This window comes from Lissotriton helveticus, chromosome 1_1 (assembly GCF_964261635.1).
Source record: "Lissotriton helveticus chromosome 1_1, aLisHel1.1, whole genome shotgun sequence".
Classification (NCBI taxonomy): Eukaryota; Metazoa; Chordata; class Amphibia; order Caudata; family Salamandridae; genus Lissotriton; species Lissotriton helveticus.
The window spans coordinates 603688604-603705759 of NC_136057.1; the positions used below are offsets into that span (position 1 = coordinate 603688604).

The window sequence follows — 17156 nt, forward strand, 5'->3', positions numbered from 1 at the left end:
AGCCAGCATAACATTGTGGCTTGTTTTCAGAAATAAGAGGACTGTCCCTGGAAAAGCAGGACAGGTGACAGTCGCTGACCTTTGTAAACAATTTTGGCACGCTTCATACTACGATGCTTAGCGTGCTAGGTCCACCCGTGCCGCTAGGACATGCACGCCGCACACCCCCAGCTCGAGCCGCAGCTGGTTGGCAGTCCGTTATCCCCCTCGAAGCCCCCTCTTCGCAGGGCTATATGTGGCTTTTGGCGGCTCTGACAGTTCTGCTCCACATGTTTTCCATATTTGCTCAGGCTGGGACGGGCTGCGAGGGAGCAGCAGCCGGGAGGGAAGCTGCTCCGGGCAGGGAAAGACGTTTGTACGTGAGTCACCGCCAACCACCGCCCACGCGAGCCACAGCCAGAGGGGCCCTCACACAAACAACATGGCCGGGAAGAAGAACCCTAACGCGTCCCTGAACAACCAGAACGAAGCAGCCCAGTCCTCGGAAGGCGGGAGGATGGCGGAGCTCAGCGATGAGGAGAAAGCGCTGAACAAGAAAAAGGGGGAGAGAGGGGCAGCCAGGGTGGGCCAGGAAGAAGAGTCCCACAAGTGCTGCGGCTGCCGTTTCCCTCTCCTGGTCGCTCTGCTCCAGTTGGCGCTGGGCATCTCGATCACAGCGGTGGCCTTCCTTATGACAGGCAGCAGTTCCTCCTTCCTAGTCAGAGACACCCCACACTGGGCTGGGATCATTGTAAGCATAACGTCTGTTTTACATTCTGCTGGTTGCAATGCAACATGCGTGATGTGTCGCTGAAACTAACAGAACGCATGCCCTGCACACCACGAAAGAGTCTTACTGCTGGCGCACAAGGGCTCTATCTGGGCCGTTACTTTTATCACAAGGGGACAGCATAGTTCATCTAATTAATAATAATGTGCACCATTGAATTTCACTGGGTTAAATTACAAGTCACTGTTGCGTTAGATATATTGCACCGCCCCTCCCATGCAAGTGTTGTCTCCCATTGACAATTAATAAATAATACGTGACACCAAAACGAGCTAAACTTTGCTAACAGTTTGAGCTTGCTGCTTGTTTCGTTTCAATTACGTGTACAGAATAGACCAATTTATTAGATTATCATAGATGTACCCCTGCAGTGGTTCCGTTTTGCTGTCGGTGTCACACAAAACATATACTACTACTTTTCTTTGAAAGTGTATTAACTACATTTAAGCGCGGTAACGGCTCCAGTCCTTAAGCAACTGTTCATTTAATATTCACGAGCAAATAGTCGATCCAGGACACCGGGTCAGAGATCACTGTGTGTGGTTTTCTTCATTGGAGTACGACTATGTTTGGAATCCTACAGTACTTAAGTGGATTTATGGTATATTTATGTTGCTGGCAGCGTGGATAATTGGAGTGTTGTTTTTCTTTCTGCTGTCAATCAAGGAGGCAGGGCGGCTTCTTAGCAGCCTCGTGCACTCTGCAGAGGAATATTTTCCAGGTCAAGTGAGCACACAAATCACTGCAGCGAGGAATCCTTCAGTGACAAGACGTTCAGATAGTAACATGATGATTGTTGATGGCCTTTACTAGTGCATACAGAATGTTCAACCACTCCCATGGCAAGGCGGGGGGAGGAGGGTCACACTCACCTTCCAGTGAAGGGTTGGCTTACATGAGCCTGGAGGGCATCGCTCATGTATATTTTAGAAACTGCGGTAGGGAATCGAAAAGCTAAGATGTACAGCATGGCCTTAGTGGGAAAGAGTTCTCACTAACTCTTCACTTACTGTAAGACAACCTTTGTGTTGGATGACAAAGCTGAGGCAGGCTCAGAGAGATGAAACTGTTAGTGGGTTTACTCACTGGATAGCTGCCCATTACCTCCTCGTCCTGTCTCCCCGTCCCATTCCTGATGAAGTGAGCAGCTAGTCTGCTCTACAGAACCCCTACCTAGCTGAGCTGTTGGCACTTCCCCCTAGGATGACGTCACCATCACGTGACTACAAAGGGGGAAGTGCCGGAAGAATCATCCTGTTTTTTTCATTCTGCAGTCTACGACCGCGTTCCTGGCTGTGCTGTTTGGAGTCTTCCTGTGTTCTGGTAAGTCTCCATGCTGTTTTAATTTGTATTTACGGCGGCCTGCTCTAGCGGCCGCCTGTGCTTTATGCGCTGCCGTTTCCCCCGCGCTGGCTCCGTTTTGGGGCTTCTTTGTTTCACGCGGCTCGCGTTAGCGGCCGTCTCTGGTTTAGGAGCACTATTTTGCATGCGGCTCACGTTAGCGGCCGTTTCTGTTGTTTGTGCTTGCTGGTGCTCACCTGGCTTGGGTTGGCCTGCTCCAGCGGCCGTTCCTGGGCATTCTCCGGTCCGTTTTTCGCCCTGCTCTAGCGGGCATGGGCTTTTCAAAGGAGTTTGGTGTCCTGCATCCTTTAGGGGGCGATTTTGGCGGCTGGCTGGGCTTCTTATACCGGCCCAGTTTTTTTCTCCTCCCACAGGTGTTCGGTCCTCGGCTATATCTGGGGTCCTTGTGGGATGTTTTTTGTCCTTGTTTCTGCCTGTTGGGAGTGTTGTTTGTACTTTTTGCTTCCGCCATGGATTCGGATGCTTCTTCTTCTGCGATGCCCTGCGCCTCATTATTAATGAGGCTGTGGCTGCTGCTTTCCTGGCTAGGGACGTGGCTGGGCCTCCTCCCAAGGTGCCTCGTGTTTCTTTGGATGCGCAGGCTGATCCTGTGGAGGACTTTGGTCCTGATGAGGATGAGGGTGTCCGTGGTTGTTTTGTTCAGGGTGCTGAGCTCGCTGACCTGTTTGCCCATGTGAGGTCCAACTTGGGTTTTTCTCCTCCTGCGGCTGCTGTTGTTGAGGATGACTTTTTTACGCAGTATGTCCAGCCTGCTCCGGATTCTTTGCCTTTGCATAGTGCAGTGCGCAATGTGCTGTCTCACGAATGGAAGGAGGTGGACAAGTCTTCTTTTCCTCGTTTCCTGTCCAGACGTTACCCTCTTGAGAGTTTTGCTGATGAGTTCCCTCAGGATGTGAAAGTGGACAATTTAATGGCTGGCCTTTCCTCTCAGGGTTTGGTTGTTTCTGAGGACGAGCTTCCTGCGGACGCTGTGGATAAGCGTGTTGAAGGGGCGGTGAAGCGTTCCTATGCTGCTTCTAATTTCTCTGTCCGGGCGACTGCGTATTCCAACTATATGGTTCAGTCGCTCCTTAAGGACGTCCAGTCTCTGTCTGTTCTGCTGAATGACGGCGAGGATGCCACGCCTCTTCTGTCTTTGATGGAGTTGCAGGTGCGTTACCTATCGGACATTTCCTTCGACAATTTGGGGGCGGCGGCTGCTGCTTCTGGTGGGTCCATTGCTGCCCGTCGTCATATTTGGATGCGTTCCTGGAAGGCGGACTCTTCCCAGAAGTTGGTTCTCCTTAAGTTGCCTTTTGAGGGTTCAAAGGTGTTCGGTCCTCAGCTGGAGGGCATGGTCAAGCAGTCGGCGGAGAACCGCAAGCTGGTGGCCCCGGTCCTTCCTCCTTCTCGGGGGCGTGGGTTTGGTTATCGTCGTGCTTTTGGGCCTCCTGCTCATGGCGCTTCTCAGCCCTTTCGAGGCAGGGGTCGTGGCCGGGGGGCCCCTGGAAGTGCCAAGCCCCGGGCCGCTGCCAGTGTTGCCGCCACTGCTTCCTCCTCTTCTCAATGACTTTCTGCCTTTGCCCATTGGTGGTCGCCTCCAGTGCTTCCGCGCCCAGTGGTTGTCGGTCCCGGATGCCTGGGCAGTTCAGACTGTTTCGGAAGATTGCCGGATTGAGTTTTCCTCTCCTCCTCCTCCGGGTTTTGTTCAGACTCCCCTGCCGCGTCTTCCTCTGCACAGGGATGATTTGTTGGCAGGCGTGCGACTCCTGTTGGAGAAGAGGGCTATTGTGGAGGTTCCTCCTCTGGAGAGGGGCAGGGGTTGCTCTTCTATCCTCTTTCTGGTCTCGAAGAAGGACACTTTGGATCTTCGTCCTGCTTTGGATCTGAAGCGGGTCAATCGATTCGTTGTCCATCGTCCGTTCAAGATGGTGACGCTCCAGTCCATCCTGCCTCTGGTCCTGCCGGGGGGTTTCCTGGCGTCCCTGGATCTCATGGATGCCTATCTGCACGTTCCGGTACATCCGGAAGACCAGCGTTTTCTACGATTTGCTGTGAGGACCCTTCACTATCAGTTCCGGGTGCTCCTTTTCGGCCTTTCCTCGGCGCCCAGGGTGTTCACCAAGCTCTTGGCCCCTCTGGTGGGTATCCTTCATTCCAGGGGTCTTCTGGTTTTTCTGTACCTGAATGACTGGTTGATTGTCTCTCCTTCTTTTTCACAGGCTCTGTCGGATGTGGACCAGGTGTGTCTTCTGATGGGGTCCTTTGGGTTCCTTATCAACCACAGGAAGTCCTCCCTGGTGCCCTCCCAGTCCCTGAAGTTCCTGGAGGCTCTCTTCCGCATGGACTTGGACATGGTTTTTCTCTCGCAGGAGCGCCAGTTGACTTTGTTTCGTCACCTTTCCTGGCTTCTGTCCCAGTCCCGGGTGTCTGCCCGTCTCTGGCTGCGGAGTCAGGGGGAGATGGCTTCCACTCTGCATCTCCTTCCTTGGTCCAGGCTCTATCTGTACCCCCTGTTGCATCATGTCCTGTCGCACTGGGATCCTGCCTCCTTGGACTACGAGACTCTGATCCCTGTCACCCCGGGGATTCGGGCGGATCTCCAGTGGTGGTTGTCCCCTCTCTCTCTTTCCCGGGGGTTCGATCTCCTTCCTCCTCAGTCTGTGGTCGTTTTGTCCACAGATGCCAGTGCTCTGGGGAGGGGTGCCGTTCTGGGTGCCTCCAAGGCTCAGGGTCGGTGGTTCAGCTTCGAGTCCCTCCAGTCGTCGAACTGGAAGGAGTTAAGGGCGGTTTGGTTGGCTCTTCTTTGGTTCGCTCCTCTCCTTCGGGGTCAGGCGGTCTCTGTGCAGACCGACAATCAGGTGGTTCGTGCTTATGTGAATCACCAGGGGGGCATGTGTCGTGCCCTGTTTCTCCTTTCCCGGAAGATCGGCCTGTGGGCCGAGTCGAGTCTCTTGTCTCTGACGGCGGTCTATCTGCCGGGGACGGAGAATGGGCCTGCGGACTCTTTGAGCCGGGTGTTCCCGTCCTCGGTGTCCATCTGTCTGTCCTCGGTTCTGTTCGATCTGATTGTCCTCCGGTTCGGCCTTCCTTGGCTGGATCTTTTTGCCTCGGAGGAATCCGCCCTTCTTCCTCGGTTTTGCAGCATCGTTCCCTCTCCGCTGGCGTGGGCCACCGATGCTTTCTCGATTCCTTGGTCGAGGGGTCTGCTATTTGCCTTCCCTCCGTTTGCCTTAATTCCGAGGGTCCTCCGGAAGATTCGTTGGGATCGGGCGGAGGTTCTCCTGGTTGTTCCAGAATGGTCTCGGCGGTCTTGGTACCCCCTTCTGCTGGCCTTTTCTGTTCGCCCTCATTGGCGGTTTCCCCTGTGTCCCTCCCCTCTGAGGGTTCCTCTTCTCGGCCTTGCCTCCCTGCGTCGCCTCCGGCTGGGGGTTTGGCACTTGAGAGGTTGAGTTTGCTGGATCTGGGTTGCTCGGTGGACGTTGCCCATTGTCTTCAGCTTTCTCGGTGTCCTTCCACTTTGAAATCTTATGCCCGTCACTGGAAGAGTTTCTCTTCTTGGTGCCTTGGGAAGGGTCTCTCTTCTGCCTCCTGTGAGGCGGTGAGGGTGTTGGACTTCCTGCGGGATGGTTTCCTCCTGGGACTTGCTGTTTCTTCCCTGCGGGCGCAGTGGGCTGCCATTCTTGCCTTTCGGGGTTCCTCTGTTTCCTCTGTCTCCCCGTTGGTGGCTCGCCTTCTGCGGAGTTTCTTACTTCAGCATCCTGTTTTCCGTTCGCCTGTGCCTCCTTAGGATCTTCCCTTGGTTCTGCGGGCTTTGACGGGTCCTCGTTTCGAGCCGTTGGACTCCATGGCCCTGAAGTTCCTTTCTGCGAAGGTTATTTTCCTGGTGGCCATTACTTCTGGGCGGAGGGTTGGTGAGATTGGTGCGCTGATGGCTTCTCCCCCCTTCTTGCGCTTCTGCGCTGACAAGGTCATTCTCCGTCCGAGTCAGTTCTTTCTTCCTAAGGTGGTTTCTTCCTTTCACTGTCAGGAGGATATTGTTCTCCCGGTGTTTTTTCCGGTTCCTTCTTCTCCTGATGAGGTGCTCCTCCATTCGTTGTATGTGCTGAGGGCTCTCAGCATCTACTTGGAGCGTACGGCTGGTTTTCGTAAAGTGGATTCCCTGTTCGTCACCTATGGCCTGTCGGGTCTGGGGCTTCGCCCTTCTCTGTCTACCTTGTCTCGTTGGGTCAAGGGCGCTGTGGTTTCTGCTTACGATTCTGCCTACTGTCCCCTGCCTTCTTCTGTTCAAGGTCGGTCGACTCGGAGTGTTTCTTCCTCCTGGGCCATGTTCAAAGGGGCCTCATTGAGGGACATTTGCAATGCTGCCACTTGGGCTTCTCCCCACACTTTTGTTGCCCATTATCGTCTGGAGTTGGGGATGGCAGCCTCTGCTGCTTTTGGGGCTTCTGTCCTGTCTGCTGTATATGATTTGTAATTTGTACTTCTTTTTGTGGATTAAACTGGACCTGTTTCTTGCATTATTCTGGTCTGTTTTTTTCTTACAATCACCGTGTGCTTGGGTATGGGCTCACTTCATCAGGAATGGGACGGGAAGACAGGACGAGGAGGTAATGCCCGGTTACTCACCGGTAATACCCATTACTCCGAGTCCTGGTCTCCCCGTCCCATTCCTGAGCCCATCCCACCCTCCCTGGTTTGGGGTGTCTGTGGGTGATTGTGTGTGTTTCGTTCTGTTGTATTTGGTATTTTCAGGATGATTCTTCCGGCACTTCCCCCTTTGTAGTCACGTGATGGTGACGTCATCCTAGGGGGAAGTGCCAACAGCTCAGCTAGGTAGGGGTTCTGTAGAGCAGACTAGCTGCTCACTTCATCAGGAATGGGATGGGGAGACCAGGACTCGGAGTAATGGGTATTACCGGTGAGTAACCGGGCATGCCACAGGCCCTCCTCGTGTATGAAAAAGAGCTAAACTTGAATATGATTGAGGCATGTCTTAAACCTCTCGCACCTCACCCAACACCCAGCTGTGGCACCTCTGATAAGGCGGAGCAGCGTCGACCCACTGCTCTCTGAGCAGTGCAAAGGAAAAATAAAATTATAATAGAACGTTATTTTATTTTCAGTGTGGAGTTTGGAGCTAGGTTAGGGAAGGGCGGGGCTCGGCTCGTGCCAGTGGGAGGAGGAGTGGTTGGTTTATAAGTGCACCTGATGATTTTGCCGGAAAACATCCTTTACAACGCAACTTTTACAATGCACTACCATTACGACGCAACTATTACAACGCAAGTCATTACAACGACTTGCGCTGGAGGGCGCTCTAGGATAGGGAATAGTTTAATTACTATCCAACACCTTCCCTACTATCCACGGGGACTGGAGTTGGAATAGTAAATTAAACTATTCACTATTCAGCGCCCCCAACGCAAGTCGTTGTAACAACCTGCGTTGTAAAAGTTGCGTCGTAATGGTATGCGTTGTAAAAGCATGCGTTGTAATGTCATACACCCGATTTTGCCAGCCGTCTTGGGCCGTGCAATCCATCATGCGCACTTAGCATGTTCTCCACCCGGCTGTATTGCACAGCCTGGGTGGAGAAAATGCACTGGCTTCCACTCCCTTTCTGAGTGCCAAACCAGGCCACTCAGACCAATCGTGACGCGGCGGTCATGCTGATGAAAACAGCGTTGTGATTGGCTAGGGGAGTCTGGGATCCTTGGTGCTGCCGGACATCAGGAAAACAGGGAGGACGGAGGAGAGGCTGTACCTGATGACCAGCACGTAAGTCTTTTTTTCTTCCTTTTTTCTACCTCCAACCGTCCCTCTGCCACTGCCAACAGCTCCTGAATAGACCAAAAGATATCCATCACCCTATCAACCACGCACTTCAAAAGGGTGCTAGGAGCACTATGCAAATAGGGGCACTTCCTGGGCTTGTCAAGAGCATTAAATGATATATAAATGCTGTAATATAGTTTGATACGATGTACACTGGCTCTGCACACCTTGCTTGCTCATAGGCGAATGATACCTCCAAAACAGCAATGAAACATATACTTAAGTGTGAGCAAAGGACTCAAAAAGTTCCTCCAAAATAAAATGAACATGAGACATTCTAAAAAAGCCACGTGGCTCATAGAGTTTGGAAGCGATAAAGTCTTTGATAAAAGAGTTTAACATTCACAACTTTCCACCCAGATAAGGGGAATAATTGGTATTGCACAAGGACTGTAAACAGAAACTGCCCCTTTACTGCTTCCTCCATTCTACTTCTATGGGAAACAGAGCATCTCCCATCTTCTGCCTTCCCCCATCCTCCTCAGTGGCCAGTTTCACTGAAATGGCAGACTGCTGCCTACAATGAATTTGCAATGGAGAGGCTAGAAAGAGCTAGGAAGATGTTTGTTCACCTGTTGCAACACCTCTCCTACTAGCCAATGTGATACTGGTAAAATACCAAAGAGCTGCTGTCAGATTAGTGAAAATGTCTAAAAAAAATATGCTGAGGATTCTTGAGCTAATGCTTTTAAACAACTGGGAGTAAATCAGTGCAGCATTTCTGTCACTGTGTCACTTGTCTCTCCCATTTAGACAGGACCCAACCTTCAGTCAGTTAGTTCAATATCAAACAAAAGCAGCTGTTTGGCCCAAGAGCTTGGCCGCGTCCCCTCTGAATAAGTCTAGTACTTCGGGACTGCTTTGATTAAAGTTAGCCTGCAAAGGAAGCCTGAGGTATTGTATATTTTCCCTGGAATAGAGTTATTTTCATCAAATTTTTGTACACTGCTCATAATATCTTTTTTATATAGCACTAATACCCTGGGATAGCTAAGGATTTTCAGTGAAAGGTGTTAGTTTCACCAACTGAAAGCTGCTCATTTTATTCCCTTAAGGCTATTCTCTGACACCCATTGTAAGAACAATCCTTGCCAAGTTGAACCACTAAAGTCATTAAATAAACCTGAGCTCAACTCCCTGGTAGCTATGGCCCGAAGCAGACAGGTTTAGTTTAGAGGCAATGTGTAAAGTATTAATGCAGTACTAGAAAGGTATTAGAGTCATATTGCAAAATAATAAAAAAACCTCAAAATTAATTACGAAAATAGGGTACAAATGAATAAACAAAATGGTGCCAAATTTACAAAACTCCAATAAGGAGAATTGGGTAGGATTAGCAGAAAGAAGCAATAAGTGCCAGTGATAGTTAATAAATTGTCATGATAGAACAGGACCTACTCAGAATTTGACACTGACCACAATGGTGCACTAACAATGTATGTCCTGGCCAAAGATTTTACCTTCTGACTTTAGTCTTAAGTCCCAATCTAAAACAGGAGTATACTTTTATTGTCCTTTAGGGTCTCATTAAGAGACTCACAATTAGTCAGAGAGAGGGAATGCAGCAGGGTCCTGTTCAGGTCCAGTTGCCACTGGTCAGTTGCACAAAAAGGCCTCTTTTTAGCTTGTTGTGCCCCTGTGTCCTGAACTGGAGGTCAGCATTATGCCCCATTGTGTCCATTCCTTTGTCCTTGGTACAAGAGGGCGAGCAGATCCAGCATTCTAGGTTCTTCTCAGGTCTCAGAAATCTGTGTCAGTACTCTTCTGACCTTCCACAGGATCAGGAGTGTTTTGAAGTAGGTACCAGGAGATGCTACTTTTTCTACTAGTACACTTTCTTTCTTTGTCTACTTCCTTTGCTCCTATCCCCTCTCCCCTGAATCTCTCCTCTTGCCTGCTGCACCGCCTAGCCCCCTGTCCTTTTGTGCCTTTGACTGAGTACTCCTTCTCCCCTTGTTGGGGAAAGATCGAATATTTATACTCTGGAGTCTCAGCGAACCCTCTAAGAGAGTCCACTGCGCCAAGGGAGCCATTCACAGTTGAGGTATGGTACGGCACCCCTTGCCAAAGCACTCCCTCTCCCCTTTTTGGGGAAGGATCCAGTATGTAGGCTTTGGAGTCTCCGAGACCCCTCTGAGAGAGTTCACTACGTAAAGAGAGCCTCCCACAACAGAGATGGGGAAATGATACCACTTCCCCTGGGATCACAGCTTACTGGAATTTGGACTCAGCTTTGACTCATCTACCGGTTTGTGTCCCCATTACCCTCCCCCTCCTCTTTCCATGCTGTGTCTCTCACCCTCCCCTCCTCTTTCCCTCCTTCATTCTCTGTCTACTTCCCCTGCTCCTACCCCTCCCCTGAATCTCTCCCCTTGCCTGCTTTTTCCCTTACGTATATGTCTTTTTTGTTTGTCTCGACCTTACATGTAACTATGTTGACATGCTCTAATAACTGTGTAACCTTTGTAACAATGTAACCTACAACTATCGTCTGATACTCATGTAAAGCACTCTGCTACCTCCCGGTTCGAGCCAGCGCTATATAAAACCTTTAAAATAAATTTAAAAAATACCTTGAATGAGTTAGTGGGTGGGAATGACCCGTCAGGGCACCCTAACCAATGAGTAAAGGTTCCGGGGCTAACCCTACGCACTTTGAGCATTTTCAAGATTGTTGAAGTCTTGGGCCACACTAAACTTGGGCCTTGAGGGCTGCGAGTGTGCGTGGAGTGAGTACTATAGTAATCCTAGTGTCCTCCCACATTTAACATAACATTTCAGTTAGATGCATCCACTTTACCCACAGCAACCTCCGAAACAGAAGTCTGGTAGGACAAAGCTGAGTTGTCAGCAACCAAAAATGGGATACACAAGAATTGTTTTGGCATCCTGCCTTCACCCTTTGAAGTGCACCCCAAATGTTACATGGAACTCTAGTAGAGCTGTCAAGCAGGCTGTGACACTGTTATGTCAAACCGAGGCCCACAGTAATTGGGGCTTGACTGACTGGGGGGAACAAAAGAAGGGCCCTACCTCAACTGTCGGCTAACATTTGCCTCTTTGAATGTATCCCACATTTTATGAAAAACACCATCAAACTTGTAATGCAGGATGTGTTATTCAAGCAGGACCTAACTCTTTGATGTCAAAAAGGATCCTCCCAGCCTCCATTGCATATTCTGTCAGATTCGGATGGGTTATCTCTGCCCATTTGGGTCAACCTATTATTTTCCCTGTAGGAGCAATGGCACACCTCATTTAGGACAATTTAAAGGCTGACAGAAGTTGGAGTTCAAAATGTAGATTTAGTTTCCAGGGACTGCAAGCTGGACAAAAATAAGTTTCAACAAGCATTTACAATGCAATGGTTTCGCCTTTTGAAAAGTTTGAGCTATTAGCATTGTAAATGCTAAAATTTTTATTTATGTGTTGGTTTTGAAAATAAATAAATAAATGGCATTGTCATTTACAATGGCAATAGCTTAATCTCTCGCAAACACGAGACCTATAGCATTTGCAATGCAATAGGTCGCGTATTTACGCGACTTTGAGCTAATGATATTGCAGATAACAATGCGTTTTATTTATGATTCAAAAACCAAAACATAAATAAAAGGTCTCTCACACTGCTGTCTCTCACACACTGCTGGTAATGGGGACACTGACCCTCCATCTCTGGGATTCCAGCAATCCACCAGAGCTGTCAGTTACCTCAATATTCATTTACAGGCACCCGGAAGTTAGAATGTGTGTCCACCGCTCGGTTACCTATGGGTATTCACATACTTAATACATGTGTGCGCATGGACACACGTAACTACAGGGCTGGAGCACAGAAGCACTCACCGAGGCAGGAGGCGTGACATGCTGGGCCTGTGATCGATCACATCGACCCTGGATTTCAATCGATCCTGGTTTACCGCTTCCTACCCACCCTCTGGGGTACTGAGGGTGCCCGTGACGTGTTGATTTGTGTCCCTGTAAATCGGACTATCGATCACGCGTGTGCGTGGTGTGAACACACAGGCCTGCAGACAGGAGGGTGGCGACAGTGAAGACGGACAGGCGCAGGTGTGGGGCGGATACACACAGTAAACCGAGAAGAGCTGAGACTGGCAGAGAAAGAAAGGGCAGCACAAACAGATGGACGGAAAGGGACACAGACTGAAAGGGAGGAGCAGGGGGTGGGAAAGAGAGGACGAGGGCCGGGTGGGGCCAGCGCTAGTTTGAAGGGCCACAAAGGTCACATCTATAGGTGCACCAATATAGAAACTATAGAACGAGACCCGCACTTGCGGCTGTGTCGCGAGGACAGAAAGAATGCCTTGGCCAACAGGTGCACGTAAACCATGCCAGTGACCCGAAATGTATGGCTGGGCTGTAGGGTGTGCCGGGGGCCACAGCCCCGGCCTCACACTGTAGGGCTGTAGGGTGTGCTGGGGGCCGCAGTCCCGGCCTCACGCCATATGGGCGGTTATCACAGCTTGTTGTGTTGTGCTCCTGTTCTTGTTTTTGGTGCATTTTCACAAACCGCGTTTATCGACACTTCACTGTACTGGGCTGTATTTTTCAGTGACTTCCCGTACCTAGTGAGTGTTCCGCCTCAGTGTGTCTTCGGTACCGAGGATGTATTGTGCTGTACTCTGTGTAACCTGTTGTCTATCTTCCGTGCGGCCCCCTAGGGCACAGGTTCTGTTTCACGTACTGTGTGTGCGCTGTCGCACTCCCAAGCACTGTGCTCCTCTGCATTGTGATGCGTTGTGCTCAGTTTTCCTACGAGTTGTGGTATTCCAGTGTGTCCCGCTTTGCGCGGTTTTGCTGGTTTGAAATGAGACTGTTGAACTCTGTGGGTGGCTGTGTCTTCGGGTGCTTGTCCCTGTGGGGGCTGTGTCTTCGGGTGCTTGTCCCTGTGGGGGCTGTGTCTTCGGGTGCTTGTCCCTGTGGGGGCTGTGTCTTCGGATTACTGTCTGGCATTGAACGGGCCTCCGTTCTCAGACACGGGGACTGCTGTGTGTGATGATGATGAAACGAAGGGTCTGTGTATACTACAGACGTGTGTCCATGTGCGCAGCTTCTTTAGTACAAATCTTTTAAAACATGACAGGGGTGTCTCCTGAAGTACTCGGAAGCCCCACCTATCTCGAGGGTCCCCATATTTCGTAATGTTGGTGTAAAGCGCCCTGGGCCAGTTTCAAGCAGATCACAAGGCCTCTTCAAAGGGATCTGTATTGGCAAGTAGCCATGTACAAGAAATTACTCGGGGGTTCGGTGTGTGTATTTGTGTGTGCGTGGGTGTTTTTTGCCGAGAGGGCCATGTCTTCTTACCAAGTTCTTCTCTGAGGGTTGGGAGGAAGGGGGCTAACAGCCACGGACCCGTTGGAGGGGAGTGGGGTGCGTGAGTAGAGAAACACCCACTCAAAAGCCCCAAGGGGCACTCATGCCCTCACAACATTTAGGAATTGTGAAGACTCCGAGCCTCCTAAAATCACCTTAAATTTGACCCCATATTATACAAAATCCGTCTGTTTTTAGAAGAAATTGATTGTGCGCGGAGGTCATCGCAGCCAGGCGTTTCCTTGTATTAAAAAAACGCCTTTTTGTTCACACTTACAGTGAACTCTGCTATTTCACAGCGCTGTGTTAGAACTTTAGTGAAACATGTCATTTCCTTTTCGTAGTGTTGGGAGAGACTAACGGCAGAGATGAGGGGAAATGCGTTAAGTATTTTAATATGCTCCTATACAGTGTCTCAATAAGCGCGGGGGTGGAGGGGGGGGCAAATCAGGCAGCATCCTTTTCTTTCCGCCCGTGACATTCACAAATACATATTTACGTATTTATTAATGTTGCATTTCTCCAAATCATTCCCAGACATCGCAACTGGATTTTTTTTCTGCTCCCGAGAAGGAATTATGATGAATAATCAGAATATATCCATTTCTGTCTTAGGTCCTTTCAGGCATCTTTCATTATTATAATGCTAGCGTATCTGGGCCGGATAGGATTGGCATCGATTTCTTTTAGGCACGTGCCGGGACGCCGAGCGCCTCCATGTTTCTGAATATGTCTGGGAGCGGGGAACGTCGTTAGCAAAAGTTCGCCCCCATTTTGCGGTGTGGACAAATGCCCTCGCCTTTCCTGGGCGACTTCGGATCGTTGCACTGACGGGGCAGAGGCCCCAACAATTTGTAACAAGCACCTACGGGCACACGAACAGCGGGAGGGGGGGCGGGAACGGACAGCGGGAGGGGGGGTGGGAACACGAACAGCGGGAGGGGGGAAGGAAGGGGCACACGGACAGCGGGAGGGCAGGAACGGGCACGCGGACAGCGGGAGGGGGGCGGGATTGAACAGCGGGACATCGCGCAACCCACCCCTGCAAAGGACACTTCCGAAATGGTGGAAAACAAAGCTGTAAAAAAAAAAAAATAAACACCGCCCACCGCCGCATGACGATCGCAAGGGGGCGGGATGAGTAAAAATGGCCGTAACACCCACGAATCTGCTCCGGCCATGACGGACAGATCTCTGTTCCAATGGCTAGCCTCCATTTATGGAGCTAGCCAATGGAACAGAGGGGCGGGACATGAGTACACATCTCTAGACATAAGATTTCGCCCTGCGTGAAAGTCTGCTGCGCAGCTTTCGGCGAGGCGAAACCTAAAAATGTACTTTTGCGTAATGTCCTAAAATTATTTGCCTAGTTATTTTTCTAGCTTGTCCCATTCCTGAGATACAGTGTTAGTGTTTAATATTGCATCCTGGTGTTTTCCTATGGAGCAGCCAGATTTGCTACAGTGAAAATAGTTTTGAGGTGTTAATGACTGAAGAACATTAACATAAAAACATTAGATAGTCTACTTTTAAATACTATGAACCCTGCCTTATGGTCAATTGGCCTACTTAGAGGTGACTTATACATATTTAAAAGAAGGGTTTAGTCTTGTCAAATGGAGTTATTTTGACAGGTTGAATTTGCAGTTCAAACCTGCATAGCCAGGCTTCTGGTGGCGGGCCAGCAGTCATGTTTATATTGTCGCTGGAGTGGATGGCACAATAGGTGTACTGCGGTGCACTCGTGACATTAAAGTTACAGGCCTTGGGTACACCTTGTGGTAGGTGATAATGGGGTAAACCCTTGGTTCACCGACCTGGGTCAGTAGGTAGTTACAAAAAGAAGTGGTCGGTTACACAACATATTAATAGAGTTCATTTCATCAGTAAATATTTCAAAGGTACACAACAGTCATGTCAGAACAAAACTGAATTTAATTCAGCTGTAAACAGTGGTATTCAATTTATACACAGTTATATAGTATTTGATTCATACATTACATAACGTGGAATTTGGTCATTATTCAAAATAGTGCTCAATGAGTGTAAAAGGAGGGGTTCCAGATTCAGTAGGGTAGGGGGTGGTTGGAATAGATTGAGGGACAAAGAAAAGGAATTGTGTCCTGTAGACAATTCAAAATTAATCTTGAAGCATTTCCTGTCTATAAAAGATCACTCTGTTCCCTATACAAACAATACACGAAGACCAAAAATGGCAAATCCTAGCGTGACGTGTATGTTGTAGAGTAATGTTGTCGACGTTTCGACCCCAGTCATAAGGGCGAGTGAATCCTCAGTTTAGGGTCTTCATCAGGACAGTGAGGATAGAGTTACTGAGCACCTACGGGAATAGATACATATATCACTCAATAGGGTGAAATTAAAAACTATAAAAAGGGCATCAATGATTCCTATATTCGTGTACCTACATTGAGTCAGGCGTAACAAGGAGTCCCACCTCGGTTGAAGACTTGCGCCGTTGTCGGTGTTCTGTGAAAGAACATTTGACATTTAGGAAGGTTGGGGTCGGGCAGGTCAACGAATTAGTCTGTGAAAAGTTTCTCACATCATCTGTGAAAAAACCAAAATACACAGTGAGAATCATTGTATGGAGCTTGCTAAACGGGCTACACTATGATCATAAAGAGTTCACTTAAATCAATCTAGCAGCCAGGCGAGTAGTCCGAACTCCATCTACTCCGGAGGCAGGAGGGGACCTCAACGTATAATAAAGCACCTCAAGTGCGGTGACATAGATTGCAGCGTTAAGGGATCTGGTGTTGCTAGGATACCAGAATGCTAGGGTATCAAAAAACGCCATGCGTCTAACAATAGATCGGGGTTTATTAAAGAAATAAGCGAGACCTCGAGTACGAGGACACTCTAATCAAGTTATTTTAAAGCTCCATGCGGACAAATATAGGTAGCGCTAATGGAATTAGAGCCGTACAGGGCGATCACTACAGCCTCTTTGTATTCCGTATCTGTTCCAAGCTGGAGTGACTCCGCGGCATGAAAAGCCGGCGTCCATATCGAAAGCCTCTGATAAAGAGTTCACTTAAATCAATCTAGCAACCAGGCGAGTATTCCTAACTCCATCTATTCTGGAGGCAGGAGGGGACTTCAAAGTATAATAAAGCACCTCAAGTGCGGTGACATAGATTGCAGCGTTACGGGATCTGGTGTTGCTAGGATACCAGAATGCTAGGGTATCAAAAAAACGCCCTGCGTCTAAAAATAGATCGGGGTTTTTTAAGGAAATAAGCGGGACCTCGGGTACGAGGACCCTCTAATCAAGTTATTTTAAAGGTCCAGTATAGGTAGCGCTAATGGAATTCGAGCCCTGCAGGGCGATCACTACAGCCTCTTTGTATTCCGTACCTGTTCCGTGCTGGAGTGAATCCGCGGCATGGAAAGCCGGCGTCCACATCAAAAGCCTCTGATATCCTAGACGCTGGAGGCGTGTCTAAAGGGGCGTGCCCAAGTGCCTCGCGGTGCCGGCGCTGGATGCTGCTACCGCCTGCGGGGTCAAACTGCGCGTGCGCGCCGGTGGAGACACTCGTCCGTGTGCGCGAGTGTCTGATGTCTCGGCGTGTGTACAGACACCCAAAAATTCCATATGGAAAGTTATATCCGGATATTGACATCCATAAATGAAATATTGACTGTTTAAGCACATATAGTTTCTGACGTTCCCATATATACTCGCTGTTGGAAAAGCGATGTACCTCAGGTAATATGTACCACAGGGGGAGGCTATTCACACAGACGTGTCCACCCTTAGTCCAGAAAGATATTACGGGTACTTCGCCACCAGTTTGACATTGGTAAGGCTGACTGCACGAGAGATCACCATGGCATAGGGGTCTATCAA

General features: G+C 49.5%; 1 protein-coding gene across 1 annotated transcript in view; it reads left to right on the forward strand.

Moving 5' to 3' along the window:
• The first annotated feature begins 259 nt into the window (after positions 1 to 259).
• The window catches only part of SSPN (sarcospan), a 403818-nt gene continuing 386921 nt past the window's right edge, over positions 260 to 17156 (forward strand). The window contains exon 1 of the mRNA XM_078674115.1: positions 260 to 730. Within this exon, the coding sequence (XP_078530241.1) occupies positions 422 to 730 (309 nt within the window). The 5' untranslated portion in view covers positions 260 to 421. The remainder of the gene's footprint in view (positions 731 to 17156) is intronic.